This window comes from Geospiza fortis, unplaced genomic scaffold, assembly GCF_000277835.1.
Source record: "Geospiza fortis unplaced genomic scaffold, GeoFor_1.0 scaffold428, whole genome shotgun sequence".
NCBI classification, from domain to species: domain Eukaryota; kingdom Metazoa; phylum Chordata; class Aves; order Passeriformes; family Thraupidae; genus Geospiza; species Geospiza fortis.
The window spans coordinates 626,365-644,934 of record NW_005054409.1 but is presented as its reverse complement, the minus strand read 5'-3'; the positions used below and the strand labels follow the sequence as shown (position 1 = coordinate 644,934).

General features: G+C 45.5%; 1 protein-coding gene across 2 annotated transcripts in view; it reads right to left on the bottom strand.

The window, feature by feature from the left end:
- Window positions 1–1,522: 1,522 nt before the first annotated feature.
- Window positions 1,523–18,570, bottom strand: part of CAMK1D (calcium/calmodulin dependent protein kinase ID) — a 124,920-nt gene continuing 107,872 nt past the window's right edge. The window contains exons 8-10 of one of the 2 annotated variants that reach the window (XM_031061309.1): window positions 10,233–10,320; window positions 8,944–9,082; window positions 1,523–1,987 (exon numbers count right to left, since the gene is read on the bottom strand). In XM_031061309.1, coding sequence (XP_030917169.1) covers window positions 1,941–1,987; window positions 8,944–9,082; window positions 10,233–10,320 — 274 coding nt within the window. In that variant the 3' untranslated portion in view covers window positions 1,523–1,940. The remainder of the gene's footprint in view (window positions 1,988–8,943; window positions 9,083–10,232; window positions 10,321–18,570) is intronic. The other variant, XM_031061311.1, reaches the window with a different exon arrangement.

Here is an 18,570-nt window from a genome sequence, read left to right as displayed (position 1 = left end):
CCACAATGCTTGGGAGCACACATGCCCTGATTCCACTCTGAGGATGGAAAACCTGTAAGAGCCATTCCACTGACCTTAGCATTCATGAAGAGGAGGGGGGAAAAAAAAGCTACCTGGACAGATAAGTGGCACTATTTGTGGTGGGCAAGGGGGTTTTGAAATCTGGAGTCCAGGCTAGAGAGCCTCTATCCTCTGCTACAAACACTATTTACACAGCTTTGACCCAACCACGCAAAGTCAGACCAAAAAACCTGGACCAACTCCTGATGACCCACTGGAGGGATCTGTGACCCCTGGGGCCACAATGTGCAGGTGCACCCACAAAGCCACACGTGTGTCACAGGGAGCAGAGCACCCCACAGGCTGGGAAGGCAGGACCCTGCTGCAGGGATGGGAGGGAAAACAAAAGGCATTGGGTAAAACTTGCTGCTGGGCATGAAATATGGGATGACTAGTTTACCAGGGGAAGTAAGGGTTCATGCAGTGTTTGTGAGCAGGTTGCTGTTCCCTCACTCAGCCGTTGCTGACAGTGATTTGCCACCTAATCCTCCACTCTTGGTCTTGATGCTGTTTTCCTTGGATAGTGTACTCTCCATGTGTGTTTCTGCTTTTTGCTTGAATGAGTGTTGGAGTTTCTGGAGCAAATAAGCACAATAAGGAAGGCAAAACTTCCTTCCCATTATTAATTTCTGGGATGCATTCACCCCCAATTCAGACAGGTAAATATTCATGGCTGCAAGAACAGGAATAATTGCATCAAATGAGAATTTCCATATGCTGAATGGAAGCTACTTCTGTACCTTGGGGCTCAGCCTAGAAACTTATTTTGCCAGTAGATGAATCCCCTGATTCTTTGGAAAGAGCAGAAGGAACAGGCCATAGCCTGCATGATCTTGCTGGCAAAGTCAATCTGGTGTTTTTATCTGGTGCTCATTCAGTGCCGCTCAGGGCTGGAGCTGTTATCACAGGAGGAAGTAATAGCACAGGTTTCCCTAGAGCTGATCTTGTTAATGCCAAGTTCACATCAAAGGGCAATATCCTCTCTGCTTGCCAATGGCTGAAAGCTATCTGGCTTTCTCTGCAGGTTTGCTTCCCTAAAAATAGGAAGGGGACAACCTTGGGGCCAGCTGCAACTGCATTTCATGGGCACCCTGGAGGCCCATGTTCTGGTTTGCAGAGGGTTTGGGGAGAAAAGCCTGAGATCAGAGGTTATGCTGGCCCTGGGACAGAAAAAAACTTAGGACAAGACCTGAATTTCATCAGAACCAGGCAGGGACCCAAAATAACTGGTAATAAAAAAAAAATACTGTCAATAGCCATGGAGGTATGCAGGACACATGCACAGCAGAAACCCCTATTCATTGCCTACAGCAGAACTACATGGAGATGTCTACCAGTGGGATCACACCCCTTTTTGTGGTTTGATTCGTGTCAGGAATGAACCAAATTTCTTGGTTTTATTTCAGCACCACAACCATAACACACACACAGGGCATAGGTAAAATATAGGTAAAATCCTAGGTTTTTTTTTTTTAATTTTTTTTTTTACCCACTACTCTAATGGCACCTGTACAACAGCAACCAGGACAGAGGAGAGAGCAGCAGCAGCAGAGTGGCACAGAGTGACACAGTCTCAGGAAAGCAACACTGCCAGGTTTTCCCCACACTCCTACTTCCCCACCAGCCGTGTCGCAGGGCCAATATCCATTTTGTGCTGCAGAAGGGGTGATCCAGCAGAGAGTTAGGATGCACTGGGAATGAAGTCACATGCAAAATCATCAGCAGAAGCCCTTGCCACTGCAATACTGACTTTCAGCTCGCAGAGTTCACGGGCAGCCTGTCCTCACAACTTCTTCTGCAGGCTAAGGGGCCAGCTGGAGCTTTTCTGGATTTTTTTGTTTGTTTGTTTTGTTTTCCCAGCAAGAGCACTGCTGTTGGCATCAGAGATGGCCTCTGTGACTCTGGAGGTAAAAATCAACAATCAAAGCTGCAAGCAAAGAAAAAGAAGGGGAAGGAGCTGAGGAAAACAAGTTACAAAGGAAAAACCCATCGGTACCAGTAAAGTAAAGCAGAAAAGGGTAACAAACAGAGTCCAGGCTGAAGTCCTCATGCAAGCAGCAAATCACAGATTGTTTAGCAGGACAGTTCATTGGAAAAGAGCCCAGAGTGATTTTTCCACCTTGTCCTTCACAGCAAGGCCAGCTGGGGATTTGTTTTGAAGCTTCTACTGTGGGGCTATTCAGCCTTTCCCCCATGCCCACATTATTTTCTCTACCTTTGCATTCTCCTGTGAGAGTGGCTGAGCAGAAGCAGGCTGGGGCAGGGGAAGGACATGCAAAAGCACTGGAGCATCCCTGGTAAGCAAGGCTGGAGTGTTTGCCCTAACAGGCTGTGCTGCCAAGGGGCAAATGTCTCCAGCCCTCCCCTATAAATGTGGCCTGGGTGCTGCCCAGTCCCCCCTGTTAACAGATCTACCCAGATTTAAACTGGGAGGTTTTAACCACGTGATGCTTCAGGAGAGATCTCTAAGCATTTGGTGAACCTGGGTCAGGTCTCCAGCTGTGTTTCACTCACACCAAAGAAGAGCTCCCCACCACCAAAACTGTAGCAGAAAGAAACAATTTTGCTCATAAGTGCTTCTGTTTCTTATCTTATGATCCCAGCAGTTGATAGCGAGCCAAAGAGAATGATGACAAATTACACAACCAAGGCAGATTATTACTTGCAGAAACAAAACCAAATCACACTAATTCCAACAATGGAAGGAAAGAATAGCCCTCCCAACAAAAAAAAACAAACACAGAAAGCACCCAGCAAGGAGGGGCAGCCAGTGCATGGGAACCCCCCCATTTGCAGGACAGCATGTCTGCCTTCTCTCCTGTCACTGCTCTTTGTTTTGGAGATGGAAATCCACTTGCTTTTCTTTTTTCTGTACGGTTCATTTGGATGCTGTATTTTGATCAGTGGCCACAGCAACTCCTGAGGTCAAGTTCAAACCAGACCTCAGGTTTCAGAAGAGGAGGTGCAGAGGGAACATTTGAGCCCTAACCTTTAAAACTGCTCTGCAGAGACAAAACTATTCCCTAACTCAATCCTGCTTTTGGTTGCAGGTGTGTCAATGTGGGGAACTCCACTGATGCCAGACTGGGAGACTGTCTATTTACAGCCTGCAACTGGAGCAGAATAGGGCAGCCATGCTTATGAAGTCATGGGGATTCAAAATACCTTGAATTTCTTGGGGTTGGAGTCTCTCAAAACTAAAACTTCCTTACTCAGGCTGGTAAAATAAAGTGGTCTTAGACTGAGTTTAAACTGTGTTCTACTTGTGTTTTCATGCTTTTGCAGCAAGACATAAAGAGCTCAGATGTAAATGCCAATAAAAAGTGCCTGGTGGCAATGGCCAGGGTATGGGGACAGGAGTGTGACTTGCAGCAAGGAGACCCCCTGACCTTCAGTCTGCCCAAATCCTGGTCAGGAGTCCTCACTGTGGAAATTATATGGAGTCTTGCTGTAAACCCCCAACAGTTCAGTATCTGCTCTCTTTCCTAAAATGAGAAATTGAAGTTGCAGCCTTCCCTGTGTGAGCACCCATGCCAGGTTCAGCACACTGGGGTGCACAGGGCGCATCCAGAGCTCACTCAGGTGTGCCACAGCCCTCTGAAAACAGGGAGCAGCTTACCACAGAGGAAACTAGAGAAACTTGGTGCAACAGCTCCAAGTGCCACCAAAGGAGTGGCTATTTCAAACAGAGTCACTGCCACCTATTTTCCAGCATTTTTTCCCCCAAGGTTTTTTTAGTAAATGGATGAAATCCCAGCTGTGCTGTGTGAAGTCAACCAAAGCTGGAGCAGGATATAGAAGTCTCAATGAAAAATACCTATCTTATGGCTTTTCCCAGCACAAGCACTATTGCCTGATACATTCAGCTCTGTCTGTGACTGGCTTTCACAATTTCTTGTGCAGGATAAGGGAGGCAAGTGTGGCAACAAAGCATGCTGCAGGGAATTGTGCCTCTGGCAGGGATGGACCTGTCTGGGATGTGAGGGGCTCAGAGTGCCCAGTGAAGGGCATCTGCCTCTGCCTCTGGCTCCCCTCTCACCTCCTCAAAGCAAAATCAGATGGGAATTTCATTGAGGTAAGCCTGGAGGGGCCTTTTAGCAACTGGGCAAATTTGCTCCCCTCTCTGTTTCAAGCTCCTTTAATGCACAGCAGCATTGTGGAGGCTGTTCCTGAAAGATGCACCAGCACAAAGAGCCTGGGAACTGGATGCATTCAGTAATTAAAAAATAGGTAAATTGGGCTTGCTTTGGTGTATGAGCTTCTGGGGAGGAGGGAGAGCCAGTGGCCCCACTGCTGCCAGCTGTGCCTGTGCCTTTCAGTGAGGTCCTGCTTCCCCAGCTCAGCACTCTGTGTCAATCCTCATCCTGATCATGATCAGATCCTACACCAGATCCTGCACTTTGCACCTAAGAACCTGCCAGTGCTTTGCAGAGGGCTTCAAGCACCCCTCCTCTCCCCTCCTCACTTTTGGCTACTCGGGGAGGTGCTGAGCATCAGCAATGCCAGGCAAAGCCCCAAGGAGCTGTGGGTGCTGGGAATCTCTCTCATGAGATCCAGCCCATCTTGGGCTGGATGCACCCCATGCCAGAGGGCACTCTGTGGGGAGGCTGGTGAATTAAATATCTTTCTTGAGCAAATCAGTGGCAGGGGATGATGATTCCCACCCCTGTATCTTCCTTTTCTTCCCCTCTGCTCACAGCACACAGTGACTGGAAGGAGATGGGAGCTGCAGGATGAGGCCATGCTCTGTCATTTCCCTTGCACAGCTCTGGTCAGCTCCTGCCTGACTCCCTGTACCTGCCTCTCCTCTGATCCCCAGCATGCAGGAATGAGGCCAAGGATGAGCTGACTCCCAGCTGGTGGCAATTTAATTCTCCCCATGGCTTTCAATGAGGAGGATGTGGGGGAAAGCAGCAGTTTCTTAATCTGAGCAGTAACAGCTCTGCTAAAGCCAGACAGACTTGCAGTCCTATTTGAGGAGCAAGAAATGGCATGCCATTGAAATCCTCCCATGTTGCAAAGTTAATGCCAATTCCTACCTACAGAAATAGCCTATCCCCCAGCAAACTGGAAGAGGGACATTACTTGAAGTAATTTTTAAAAGAAAAAAATATGCTCAGGAAAGTATTTCTATTTAAATAATCCAGTTGAGATGTTTGTAGTTAATGGAAAAAAAATACAACATATACTGTTACCTACACTGAGAAAAGAGTAAATCACTGGGGGAAAGAATGAGTGTTCATTAGTTAGAACATTGCTAGACTCACATACTGGAGTCGTTGCAGTTTGTGATAAATGAAACATTTCAGAATTGCAGTATAAAATATGGCCATAAAAAAATCTTCTTTCTTCTAGTCCTTGGCCGAGCAGGGCAGGTGGTGCCAAGGCCACTGCCAGCCCCCCGTGCTCACTTGCTGCCGGTGTGCACCGTGGTCACTGTGGTGGCTCTGGGTCTCCGGTCCCCTCCCACCGCAGAAACGCCTGAAGAAGCAGATGAAACAAAACTACAGAGAGTGGATGGAGACATACCTAAAAGGAAAGCCAGAAAGACAGTTAGAAATGTTATTTTTTGGAGGTGGGAGCTTGGGCGAAGAAGCTGAGTTTGTTTCGTAGCGTGCTGTGGAGCAGAGAGGATTGCAGCTGGAGAAGGGGCTGCTGGAGAGGATTGCAGCTGGAGAGGGGGCTGCTGCTCTTCCTGCCGTGGTGGGTTGGCTGGGTACCTCCACAGGGCATCTTCTGCCCATTGGTCATTCACCTACTGCCACCAGCAGCAGTGCACACCATCTCAGGGACTCAAGGCCCAGTTTCAGTTCAGCCACACCAATGTTACAGTTCCAGGGCTGAAGACAAAGAGTTGTAGGGTTCAAAAATCCCTCCAGCATTGTACTTGTTCAGAATAATTTCCTCTTGGGCATGTTAAAGATGATTAAATGTCACACCAAGGCCATCTAGCTAAATGAACAGAGCTGTGCACCTGGGCTAAACACAGTTCCCTGGGCTTCCTGGGAAGCTGCTGATAAAGAAGTACAGTGGGTCAAATTCATTGCTGAGTTCCAGTAAATCTAGAGGGAATGTAAATTTGTGTGACTTGGACATCACTCTAGCGACAGCTCACATTGCTCCAGGCTTTGCTGGCATGTCTCCAGGGCTTCCAGCTGAGATGTAGGTTGATTGAGGTTGAGCATCTCTTGAGTACCAGGATTCTGGTGCAACAAAAGCTGTTAGGTGGGGATCTGGCACGGTCGCCTTGCTCTGATAAGATGCAGGTTCAGAGTGGTTAGAAATACAGTTCATTTTTCCAGACTGGCGAATAAAGGATTGATGAAACCTAAATTAATATATTCTCAGACCAAAGTTTGGCCTTTTGACCCTTCAAGACCTTTTCGATACTTGTTGGGGCTTTTAACTACTTTTCCATGCTTCAATGTGGCATTTCAATCTCAAGGAGGATTATGCTGTACCTATACTTGGCCACATTCCATTTCCCATTGACATTTCACCACTTGGCATCACACTGCAATTTATCTAGTACTTTAAAAATACAGAGCTCTAGGACCTATAGATAATCTAGGCAGTCCAGTTAAGACTAAATTGAATAAACCAGCCATGGACTGAGAATCAGGCCAATATGCTTGAGAAATCCTGGCTGATTCCCTTAGGAATCCTTTCCTGTTTCCTGACAGGTAGCACAATCCAGCCTAATGCCTGATCTCTGCTGTGCCCTGCTACGGAGGGTTTGGATGCAGCCTGACATAATCTACTGTCAGGCAAAGGCTGTACTTAATTGTCTTCAGTGATGTGAAACTGCTGCATTTGAAGCTATTTGGAGAGTTCAAAAAGTGTCTATTAATAGCACCAGGCAGCATTCTATTGTGTAATGGTGGCACAGCTGGATCATGTAACTTGCTGCATGGGATGTTTCTTGTGCAAGGAGTCTGTACCCAGAGAAAACTGCTGAGAAATAAAGAGCTAGGAGAGAGACCTCAGAGATTTCCTTTTTCCTATCAGGAGGTACTGGGTGGAAAGTATTTGATATGTCAGATCCCTCTTAATTCCTTGTATTTGCTGCTGGCTCTCCTCATTGGTTCTCTGGGGCTCCAGCATCTCCTAACTCTTAAGATTATTTCTTTGGAGAAGAAAAGCTCTTCTGCATTGTCTGCCAAGCTGGACTTTAACTGGGATGCTTGGAAATCTTCCAGTATTTTTCTGGCATGTAAAAACTCATCCTATCTTAACACATCTGGTTTAATCCTTCATGTCCTGGTTGGCTTCACCACTGCAAAATACGGTTGGATTCTGCACAGGATTCTGTAGTCATTAAACAGATTTCTTTGTCTTCCCATCCTTTCTGTTCACACATGTTTTAACACTTTTCAGACTACTGATTGCCATTAATTAACACCATTTGAGATTAATCAAATGGATGGATGGAGATTAATCACCCACCAGTTTAACTGCACTATCACCCACCAGTTTAGCAGCAAAGCATTCATCAGATGATGTAGACCTGACTGGGGTCCAGCCTTGCCAAACTGCAACAGGAACCAAAACCAGGGGATGTTTCTCCCACACAGGGGGTTTTCTACACGGCTGCATGGCCAGTGCATGGTTAGAAGTGTTTTGAGGATGGTCAGCATCACTCCTTTGCAGGTGCCAGGTATGTGCCAGGAGCACAGTGATGGTTTTTTGGCAGCAGCTGTAGGATTTGGTGCTGGGCATCACAAGGTATGAATCCCCACCAGGCCCAGTATCCAGAGGGAAGGGGGCTCTCCCCTGGCTCAGCCACAGCACAGGCTGAAAAATTATCTCACAGGGTACCCAGAAGGCAGAACCTCCCACCAGCTGTGGGGGAAACCACCCACAACTGCCCATGGCAGCAAGAGGAAACAGCTTCCACACAGAGCCACCAGGACTGTGGCTGGTGGAATGTCCTCACCAAGGAGCAGGGGGTGGCAAGCAGGGGTGGCAGAAGCAGAGAGCAGCATTATCCAAAATCCATCCTGAGCAACAGGATAGTGCAAGGCACAGTCTAGAAATGACTACTTCAGTCCACAGCAAAGCATTCCTTTTTAGTGTTGCACTTTAAAGTAACTCCCCACAACTGTAAAGTCCACATTCCTCCATTTCATGATGTAAAATATCTACAGATGGACAGGAGAGAAAAAAAGAAATGCTCAGAAGCCAGAGAAGAAACAGGCTTCATTGCAAAGGTTGCATTTCTGTCTTCCAAATAATCCCTTTGCTGCCACGTCCCTTTCCCTGGCATTTAGAAAAAATATATATCCCAAATATCTGAGTCCAGTGGGCAGTTTGCAAATATCAATTACAGCACAAAACAAATGTGGCAGAGAGCCAAGTCCCACAGTGGTGCAGAGTCTGAATCCTGCTCAAAGCTCTTCGTGCAGGAGCTTAACTTGGACCCAGATTCTTAGGAGAGAAGCTGGGTTTGAGTGGCAGGCTCAGTCTTCTCCACGGAAATGGACAGTAAGGCAATTTTTAAAGAAAAATGCCCTATCATAATACTGTAAACTCAAACTTAAACAGTTTGAGTAAACTTTTTCAAATTTCAACCAAATACAAAGCTTCATTGCTGTGAGGCTCTGGGTCATTTTCCCAAGCAGAAGCCCTTTTTCTCCACAAGAAACTGTGATTTTCTCCCAAAAATCACCGAGCTAAAACATCTTTTTTTTTTTTTTTTTTTTAGAAATTGCAACACAATTTTTCTCGCCAGCCAAAAATGACAGCCCATTTCAAACCCTCATTTTAACCACCCGCTTGCACAAAGCCAAACCTATGGGCAGCGAGGACTGCAGCCTGGGGGGTCGGGGGGAAAACGGGGATCCCGTGGATTTTCTGGGCTCTCCCAGGATGCTGGCTACTCACAATCTTTGCGTGTGGCCGTGTCGGGGAGCGGCGTGGCCAGGCTGAGGGTGCTGGACACGCTGGCGCTGGCGCTGTCCAGGCTGCTGCCCAGGTGCAGCCGCCGCATGTGCCGCACCACCGCCGTGGCGTTGAACGCTTGCTGCAGGAAACACGGCAAGAAAGAAATGGAGAATAAAAAAAAAATTGAAGGCAGAAGGGTTGCTTGTGATCCTCTCCTGGCTGCTCAGAGTGCCAGGATGGGAATAAGCCTGTTGTCTTTCAAATTTTTCACAGATTTTAAAGTAGGAAGTGCATTATCAAAACTTTGTTGTCCTAGGGCTCAGCTGGGATGCAGCAGCCTACAAGTGTTGGAACCCAGGAAATTCCTCTGGCTGCCCTGGAGGGCTCGAGCCCCTGCCTGGGGGGGCTCAGAGACCTTGGCACAGAGCCCAAGACCCCTGAGCCTTTGATCTTGACCCATGGAAAAATAATTACCAACCTTTACATGAAGAATTACAAGTCAAGAGAATTTAAGTAGAATAATAGTTTATCACAGGGTGAAAAATAGATTTTTGGGGTTTTTAGAATGGGGCTCAGGGTCACAAGATGGAGGAATCTGGGCATGTCCAGTCTTTCTCCTTCTTCTTCTTGGCCTCCATCTTCTGGGTGATATTGGCACTTTTAGATTGGTTTAGAGTAGAAGCTCACTGTCTAACATAGGTGACAGGTGTTCGGAAGTTATGGTAAATAATGTACCCGTAGTTTTGAGTATAAAAAGATAACACCACCTCTGAGGTGGGCAGTGTGCCTCAACCTGACCTGCCAGACAGACCTCAGTGAGTCAGAGAAAAAATGTTATAGATAAGAAATAATAAACAACCTTGAGAACGAGAACAGAAAAATCCTGACTCCTTCTTTGACTGCCAGGCTGGGAAAAAGAGGCTTGTACGTATCTCAGAGTCACTCTGACAAGCAGAGATTCTGAGATACAAGAAAGTCATATTTGACAAACCCATCCTGGCCCCAACACACATTTCTTTGTGTCCCTGCGTGGTGCTGACCCCAGTCCACCAAAAACCACAGGTGCTTTAGCTATGAGCAACCCCAGCCCCATTTCTCACACTCTTTATATTTGGTACTTGGCAAACACCATGCTGTATGAGAGGCCCTGCAGGGCGATGTAACCTAAGCCTGGACCAACCATTTTGACCACAATTTTGGGCCACAAAAGCACTACCCTGCTGCAGGGATGGCTGTATGGCAGAGCTGTGTGTCAGTGTCAGTGTCACCCCTCAGGACAGGGCACTTACTCTCCATTTGCTTTTTGCAAAGTTCTTCCGGATCTGAGCGCTGACCGACTCGTGGATGTTTTTGCTGAGTGCTGTATCTCCAGCAATCCTGAAATGGACAGAGCAGGCACACTTTAAGAGATCTTTCCTTCCCCTTGAACACTCTTACTTTTTCCCCACACCTGCTCGCAGGTGTGACTGCACCTGCAGTGACAATGATTTCATTCACAGATGGGCTCAAACTTCCCATGGCTGTCTCTGCTGGCAGCTGCAGTGGAAAATCTGGGGCAATAAAAGCCAGTGTAGATAAGATTTGTAAGTCTGGCAGCTACAAAGAGGTATGGGCTGATTTTGTTGGTGCATGGCTGCTTTCTATCACCATTACAGCCCCAGATGAAAACATTCTACCTTTTTTTTTCCCCTTTACATCCAAAGATTTAACATCAACAGGCTGAGACTACTTTTAGCCTCAGCTATGCAGAAGCTTCCAGAGCCACTCCAACCTGTCTGATTTCTGTTTGCACTGGAGATTTTCCTGCCACCCTGCAATGTAAGTAGTCATTCATCATGATTAATGTAGATTTACAGCAAAGCAGAGTCATGGACACTCATTGAAGCATCACAGGCTGCACAAAGAGCTTAAGCTGAGCAATACTTAACCTAAAATAATTGATTGATCTTGCATAGTTTCTTTAACAGATTAAGATACATTCAAATCTTCACTAAACTCTGTTATTTCAAGGGGATTTTATTGATTCATTTAACTCCTCAAGGCATGATATCTGTTGGAAGAGCAGGCACTGCAGTGAACTGATGTTGGGCCATGTGCTGTGGTAATTACTGCCATCTAATGTAGGTGATGCAAGGAGGCACATATTGCCTTGTATGTTGTATGTGATACTTTCAGAAATTAATTTTTTTAGCCACAGTGTAGAAAAACAATGTGAATTAGCAATAAAAAATGATAAGAAATTTAATAATCCACCAGGACCAGAGTCTCTCAGTCTAAGGAGCTCCAGCAGGATAATCAGGTCTGGGGGACTCCACAGTCATCTAGTCCTTCTGTCCACCCCAGCTCTGTCAAAATAATTTTGACAAATATTTGACAAACCAGTCCCTAAAGATCTTGGAAAGATGGAGACTCCTCAGGCATCCTATTCCAGTGCCTCACTACCTCCTAGAAGACACGGAAAATAGTTTATTCCCTTTGTCTTTGAAGCATCCTTTCACATATTTGAAGCCTGTTATCATGACTTCTCTCAGTCTTCTCTTCTCTAGACTAAACAAACTGATTCTTTCCCTGTTTCTTCATAACTCATGTTTTCTAATCCTCTGATCTAGTGAGCTCCTCTGGACTTTCTCCAACTAGTCCACATCTTCCTTCAAAGGCAGCACCCAAACTTTCTCTGTTTTCCAACTAAGGCAGCAGAATGGCAGCATTGCTTTGTGCTTTTAAAATAAAAACTCTGCTTACATACCCCAGCCTGCTGCTTCCATTTATGTGTCCTGTGTGTTGGAGACACCCCTTTCCCTTTGCCCAGATCATTCCAAGCATGTTCTTCTAAGGACGTGCTGCTTTTTCTGCCTTCATGTCCTTGGCACACTTTGGCACAGCCTTCTCCAAATTGCTGCCCTCCTTCCAGCTGACTACAATCTCCCAGGATGTTCACCAGAGAGATGGGAGGAATGATTTACCCTTGGGAGGAAGGACTAAACCATCATGTCCCAAGAGTGGAGACCCACCAATCCCACCCTGTAGTAACTGAGCTCATCTCTGTTGGGTTATTCAAGAGTGCTGGAGCCAGCAGGATTGTGGGCAGGAGGGAGCAGGGCTCACCCAGCTGGGAAGGGCCCTGTCTCACTGCCATGGAACCTCTGCCTCAAGCAGACAGAAGGACTGGGCAAAACACAGCTCCCAAATGGCACCTGACTTCCTCTCTTGGGTGCTGTGCTGTTGATAGAGAAAGGGAGGTGTTTGGCTGAAAACTGGATGATCTTCAGATCTTTTTTTGAAGATGATTCCTTCTGATCACCTTTCCCATTGACAGCAAGGCGAGTTGGACTTCCTGGATTTCCCACTGGGGCCAGATGACCAAAATCTTTGTGAGGCACTGTCTGGGGGTTAAGCATCATGTTCACTGTTCCATCCTCTGTCCTGCACAGTGAATATTGCCAGGCTCAGCACAGACCCTGATGGATCCCAAGCAGTCCACACTCCCAGACAGGCCCTAGCAGAGTTTCCTGGTGGGAATGCAAAGTGCATGATTAGCCAAAGCCACTCCAAAATGTGATGGGCACTCAGCTCTGTCCAAGAACACCTCCTTGGTGAAGGCAGGTGCCCTCAGCACACACCAGCTGGGAGCACTGGCTGTCACACTACAGATCTCAGAAGAAACTACAAGCCAAACCATCCCTTCAGTAACTGATCAAAGAGACCAAGACAGAAAATTCACTTACACTTGCAAAGGACATTTTGCTTTACAAACAAGTTGGTTAACAAACTCTATAAGAACAGATCCTGTTGCCCACCTGTCAAATCTCATTTTGGAAACACAGATAGAACAAGCTCCTGGGGCATGATGCCCTTACAAGCTCTTCCAGAAAATTGTTCTTGCCAGTTTCCACAAGGATTTGAAAATACGTTTTTGTAATATGAAGCTTTTGATTGGGTGTGTAGCTCCAATAGAGTTTATTTTTTTATTATTATTATTTTTAGTTTAGGGATCATTTTCTGAAATGCTGGTTGTTTCAGTAAGAAACTGCTGGTTCCAATAGTTCACAAACTGCCTTCTACCACCCCTAACTCTGTGTTCACTATGCAATTCTTGTAATTCCAGGAAAAAAAGTCTTGGTATTTGGGTTTTTTCCAGATAGGCAGAAGAATATTTGTTTACTTCACAAGGGGATGGAGAGACATCCTGTGAAGGCCTCAGATGCTGCAGCACTGCAGCCATCCCACACCTCAGGTCTCTTCAGCAACATTAGCACCTTGCAGATGATAGTTTCTAATCAGGGCAAAATAACAGCACTGCTGGGGCTAATTGAGTGCAGCAGGAGCTGTTCAAACACGTGCTGGCATGCTGCATGGTGTGGCTGAGAATGCAGCCTCAGCTGCCAGAGCTGGCAGTGGGATTGCTCTCCAAGGCGCCTTTGAAGAGCTACCCTGTTAATCCTGGGATGCTGGAACATGAGCACTGTGCTTTCAGACTGCTTTTCGCAATTGGAGGGTTTTGCAACTTTTATGAAATACTTGTGGTGTTACAGTGTTTATAGTATAGTTTTACTTCTAGGAAAACAAGAGCAATGTTATCATCCCTTCGCTGTTGGTGCTTTGCTGCAGATGTGGGGGTTTCAGGACATGGAGAGGTGGAGGTGAGCAGGGAGAAGTCACGTGTTTTGTACTCTCAGCTGGTAGATATGAAAAATGAGATATGTTTGGGCACACAGATCTACTCTGTGGTGGCTATCATGAGCATCCTCACATCTACACCAAACATATTTAATCATGAACTTTAGTTCCCTTGCTGAGCAGAGAAAGAATGTAATTAATAGACACCGGGTTTAGTGCATTTGTAATTTCCCTTCCACATTTCCCTAACTGTCCAAGTCCACAGGCTATAAACTATCTAATTTTTCCTTTCAGGACAAAAATTCCTTAGTATCTTTCTTTTTTTTTCTTTCTTTCTCCCTCTCTCTAGCACAACATATACTTTGCCTCTAGAAATCAGCTCCATTTTCACTGAGAAACTGCAATCAACTTGAGCTAATCAGACCGATGCCTATCTAGTCCTGAACAATAGTTTCTGGCTTTGCAGTTAACTTTGAAGTTAACTATGTCAACTCTGAAGTTTTTTTTTTACCAACTGTTCTACTTGGCCCAGTAAAAGACATTGCTTCTACCTACCACACACATACACAAAAATAAAATTAAACAAATCAGAATAATGCATCATCTGTTATCCTGCTGAGCATCACCCAGAACCAAGCAAGGACTGATTAGTCTAAGTGAAACCGGGATTTTCTCTCCAGATTCCCATTTTTGCAGCACCTGAGAGCAGCTGCATCCTGACAATGCTTTGGGGAACTTCATGTTGAAGCTGGTTTTACATCCAGTTTTAAATATAGAACTGTCTCAAATGTACAGAAATGGATACCAAGAGACCAAGAATGATGACTCCCCATCCCAAACACATCCACTGAAGCTAAAAAGAGTATTTCTCATTAATAACCGTAACAAATCTAATCCTGCACATGAGAGGAATCTAATCTAATGATCAAATATTATTTCATAGTATCTAATTTATTTTAGCTCTCTAGATGACTTCAAACTTATCACACCAATTTATCTGGCCATACCACTTCTAAGCTTTGAGAGGAACCTCCAACACAGACAAAACCAGCAAATTTCCTTTTGGACAGTTCTTCATTAGCATGCTGCAAGCAAATGTCTCCCTCATCCTCCCTGCCCACAATGGCAGGCAGAGCCTTTCATCTACCATTATTTTGTGAACCTTCCTTCTGAAGGCAGCCAACTCAAATGCTGTGCTGGCCAAAAAGTGCTTGGAAATACTCCTGAGTATGATGACAGGAAACATGGAGTTAGCTGTGATGGATAGTGCTGAGGGATCATAACTCTTCTACATGTACACACACACACACACATCCATGCATGTCTATAAATACACACACACCGTATCAGTGATGTTCCAAAATAAATAGAGTGTGGGGATGAACTCGATAAGAGTTTGATTTAATGTTGTAAACATCAGCAATTCCCTTCAGGAAGGCCTTTTCACACTTCAAACAATATTGTCTGAGAACGGAGCTCTGTGTAAACCATGTCCTTTCCCTGGGTGGAAATTATTATCTGGCTTGTGCTCTCTGGCACACAATAAACACTTGGAGTCATGGTCACAATTTGCAGAGGCTCAGCCCTTGCCAGAGCTTTGTGATTCCTCAGGGTGGGTGTGGCTGGACATTGGCACATCCCAAGGATCCTCTCTCCCTTTGCACAGGCAGTGGGGAAAGGCCAGGACCACCCTCCTACCTGCAGACACTGGGGTCCAACTGGCGCCACAAGCTCCTTCTCCCCTCTACAGTCTATATATTTACAGTCTCTACATGGAGGCAATTAATCCATCACCCTTTAATTTGGATGCCCCAAATTGCCCTTGGTGCTGTAAGTGCCTTCAGCACACAGCATTAAATCCCACTTAAGTTCACTTGGTTAATGCATGATGGAGTAAATAAATTCATGGCAGCCCTTCTGTATTAGCTTCCTAAGTGCTGGACATTGTCCTCACCCTCTGAGCACTGTTTTCTTTCCCTCTGATCCGAGCCTGGAGGCTGAATTTGGCTCTGCAGGACTGGGTCTGACCTGATGGGGAGCACATTTTGATAATCCTTGAGGGTCCCTTCCACCTCAGGATATTCTATGTTTCTGTAAGTCTGTAGCTGGAAAAATAAGGTCCTCAGGTTTCTGCTGCTCCCCCCTAATCACTGCAGACTGAGGCACTGCCCTAAACAGGATGTGGGCTCTGACATGGCAATATATTTAATAAATTTAATTGCTGTCTTTAATATGAGCCAGGGAAACATTAAAATGTATCAAGCAGCAGCAAAATCGCCCCATTCTTTTGTTACCTTCATTTTCCATGTCCCTTTTGAAAAGTCACAGTGGGAAAAGCTAAGCAGAACATTGCACCTTTGCAACACCCCATAAACAGTGCAAACCTCACTGAAAGATACATTATAAAATAAATAACTTTTCCAGTGGAAAGCATAAGTCACCTGTATATTAAACTGGAGAAATCTGAATAAATGGACACACAGGGGTGGACTCATTATCCCAACGAGTCTCACATATTGTACTGTTTCTGCTGTTATACTTCACTGCAATTATTAGCCTCCTTTTCTGCCAGCTCTGAGTTTAACACACCATCCCCCTACCAAGGCCATTTGATTATAAATAGCCAGACATCACATAAATGCAGGCATGTGGTGAGCAGATACACTGCAGAAAAGTGGGCCATTGGGAAGAAGTACTGACTTTTTTTAGGGTCTGATCCTGTGCAAACATTTAGTCATGCAAATAGCTGTCTATTCTGGAGCAATTTCCCAAAATTCAAAGATATTATTAACCTTAAAGGCACAAATGTATTATCTTGCAAGATCCAGTTCCTGCAAGCCCTGTTTGGAAGGATTTAATGAAAACACAGTGATTAAAATAGAAGGTGTGTTTTAGAATCAGTTTGTTCTTCACAAATACTGCATATTGAAACAACAAAATCTCATAGCCAGGTAACCATGTCATGCACAGTTAACGACTTTTGGCACAATCAGATTATAAAATATGTGTTAATTATTCATGATTTGATAGATTTCTTCCTAATTTGTGAAAATCTCAATGATCTGATACTGCACAGGAAGACTTCACAGGAGGAAGAGAAAGGGAAAGCTGGAAAATGTTACTACATGGAGCCACCTCACCATATATTTGTATTAATTATCTGCCATTTGCACAGCAACAGTGACCCAGGGAGACCTGTGTTCTGCTGCTGAAACAAGGAGACAAACCCAAAATCTCACTGAAGTCTGGCAAAACTCCCATTAGCCTCAGTGGAATCAGGATTTTGCTTCATAAGAACACTAGGGTTCAAAGATGCTTTTCCAGTTATGTTGATTGTGCAGACAAGAAAAAAATACCTTTTATGAGCAGCCATCAAGGGCTGCTTGCAGTGCAAACACTCTGCAAAAACATGTAATTTATGGGAGCACTTCAGACTTCTCTGATCATCTTTTCCCACTAAGCCAAGAGCTTCAGGTACCTCTGTCCTGTGATAACTCACAGAGAAAATGCTCTCTTGGCACTGTGGAAGGTGATGTAGTTATCGGGGATGTGAAATCCATGCTCAGCTGAAAAGGGGCTGTGGGAGGATCCAAAAGCTGTGGTGGCCTCTCTCTGCTGGCTGCACATGTGCACCCCTGTCTCCAGCTGCTGCAACACTGAATGCAACCATGAGAGAGAGGAACTCAGGCCTGGAGCTGCTGGAAAATTAAATATGCCCAGGTTGAGAGAAGGACACAGCTGACCACTGAGACAAAGCACAGAACTCTCTTCCTCCTGCACTGAAAAAGCCTTCCCTCCCTTCCAGGAGAAGGAAAGGATGTCACTGCCGCAGATGTAATGGCTAGAATGAGAAAAGAAATAGCAAAACCCTCACTATTTCCTGACATAAGGAATCTGGGTGGAAAATGCTCCTTGAGCAATGCTTTGGCAAAAGGAGATCCTACCACTAACTCCAAAATAACATCTGGGTGAGCAGCCAGGATTATCCAAAAAGGCATTTATCACTACAGGATCCAAAGCCTCCAAAAACAAAAAATCACTGCCCATCTCTGCAGAGAGGGCCATAACTGCAGTGTCCATGTTACAGGGAGCACTCCAGAGCAAGGGGGAATGAGGCATGGAATGCTGCTCATGAGCACTCTGGGGAGGACACAGGCAGGCCTGAAGCTATCCACAGCTTTGGAAACCTCCATGCTTTTCCTTTTTGTCCTGTAATCCCCTGGCACACATTGTCCCTGTGTCAAAGGGAGGTGGATTCAGGGTGTGGAGTGCCAATAGGGTGAATATTTTCAGCCTCCCTTCTGCAGTGCCATTTGCATGTCTGACATTTCAAAGGCTGACTCTGAGCTGTGCTCTGTCAGAACTTGAAGTCTTGAAAATGAACCACTGGATGGCAAAGTCAGCCTGGCAGAAGAAGACCCCCTGCCACAGAAATGGGGAAAAAAAACCTTTTTGGGGGGTTGTTTTTAAATGGAAAATTGGATTCTGTGGAAAATAGTACGAATTATGTAGCAGCCTGTGAGTTTCCATTGGCCCTTGGCCATGACATGCAAAAGAAAAAAACAAAACCACACAAAAAAAGGAATGAAAACACTTTTTATCATTTTGTTCCTTTCAGAGGGCCCAGAAGAAGCTGTGTTACAAGTGCCACGTTTCTTTGTTGCACTCCAGCCACCAACACAGATGTAGCAGGGCCAGAAGCTGGATGCTTACATTTTGTGTATCTTGGACGTAAGGCTTTGGAAAATCTGTCTCTGAGTTGTACAAATGGTCACCTCACTCCCTGCTGGGAGCTGCATTCTCATTGTTTATTCTGTATTCCTAATACTGGCTTGTTTAATTTCCTGAGGCTCAGGTCAGTATCATTTAGAACCAGTTTGGGATTTTTTTTCATCTCACAAAAGTGGAATTTCATGTCTCAAATTTCCTTTTTGCAGCACAGACAATGCAAAAGGAAGTGGCATTTGGGGCAATTCTGACAGTATAAAAACAGAGTGTAATGCGCACCTG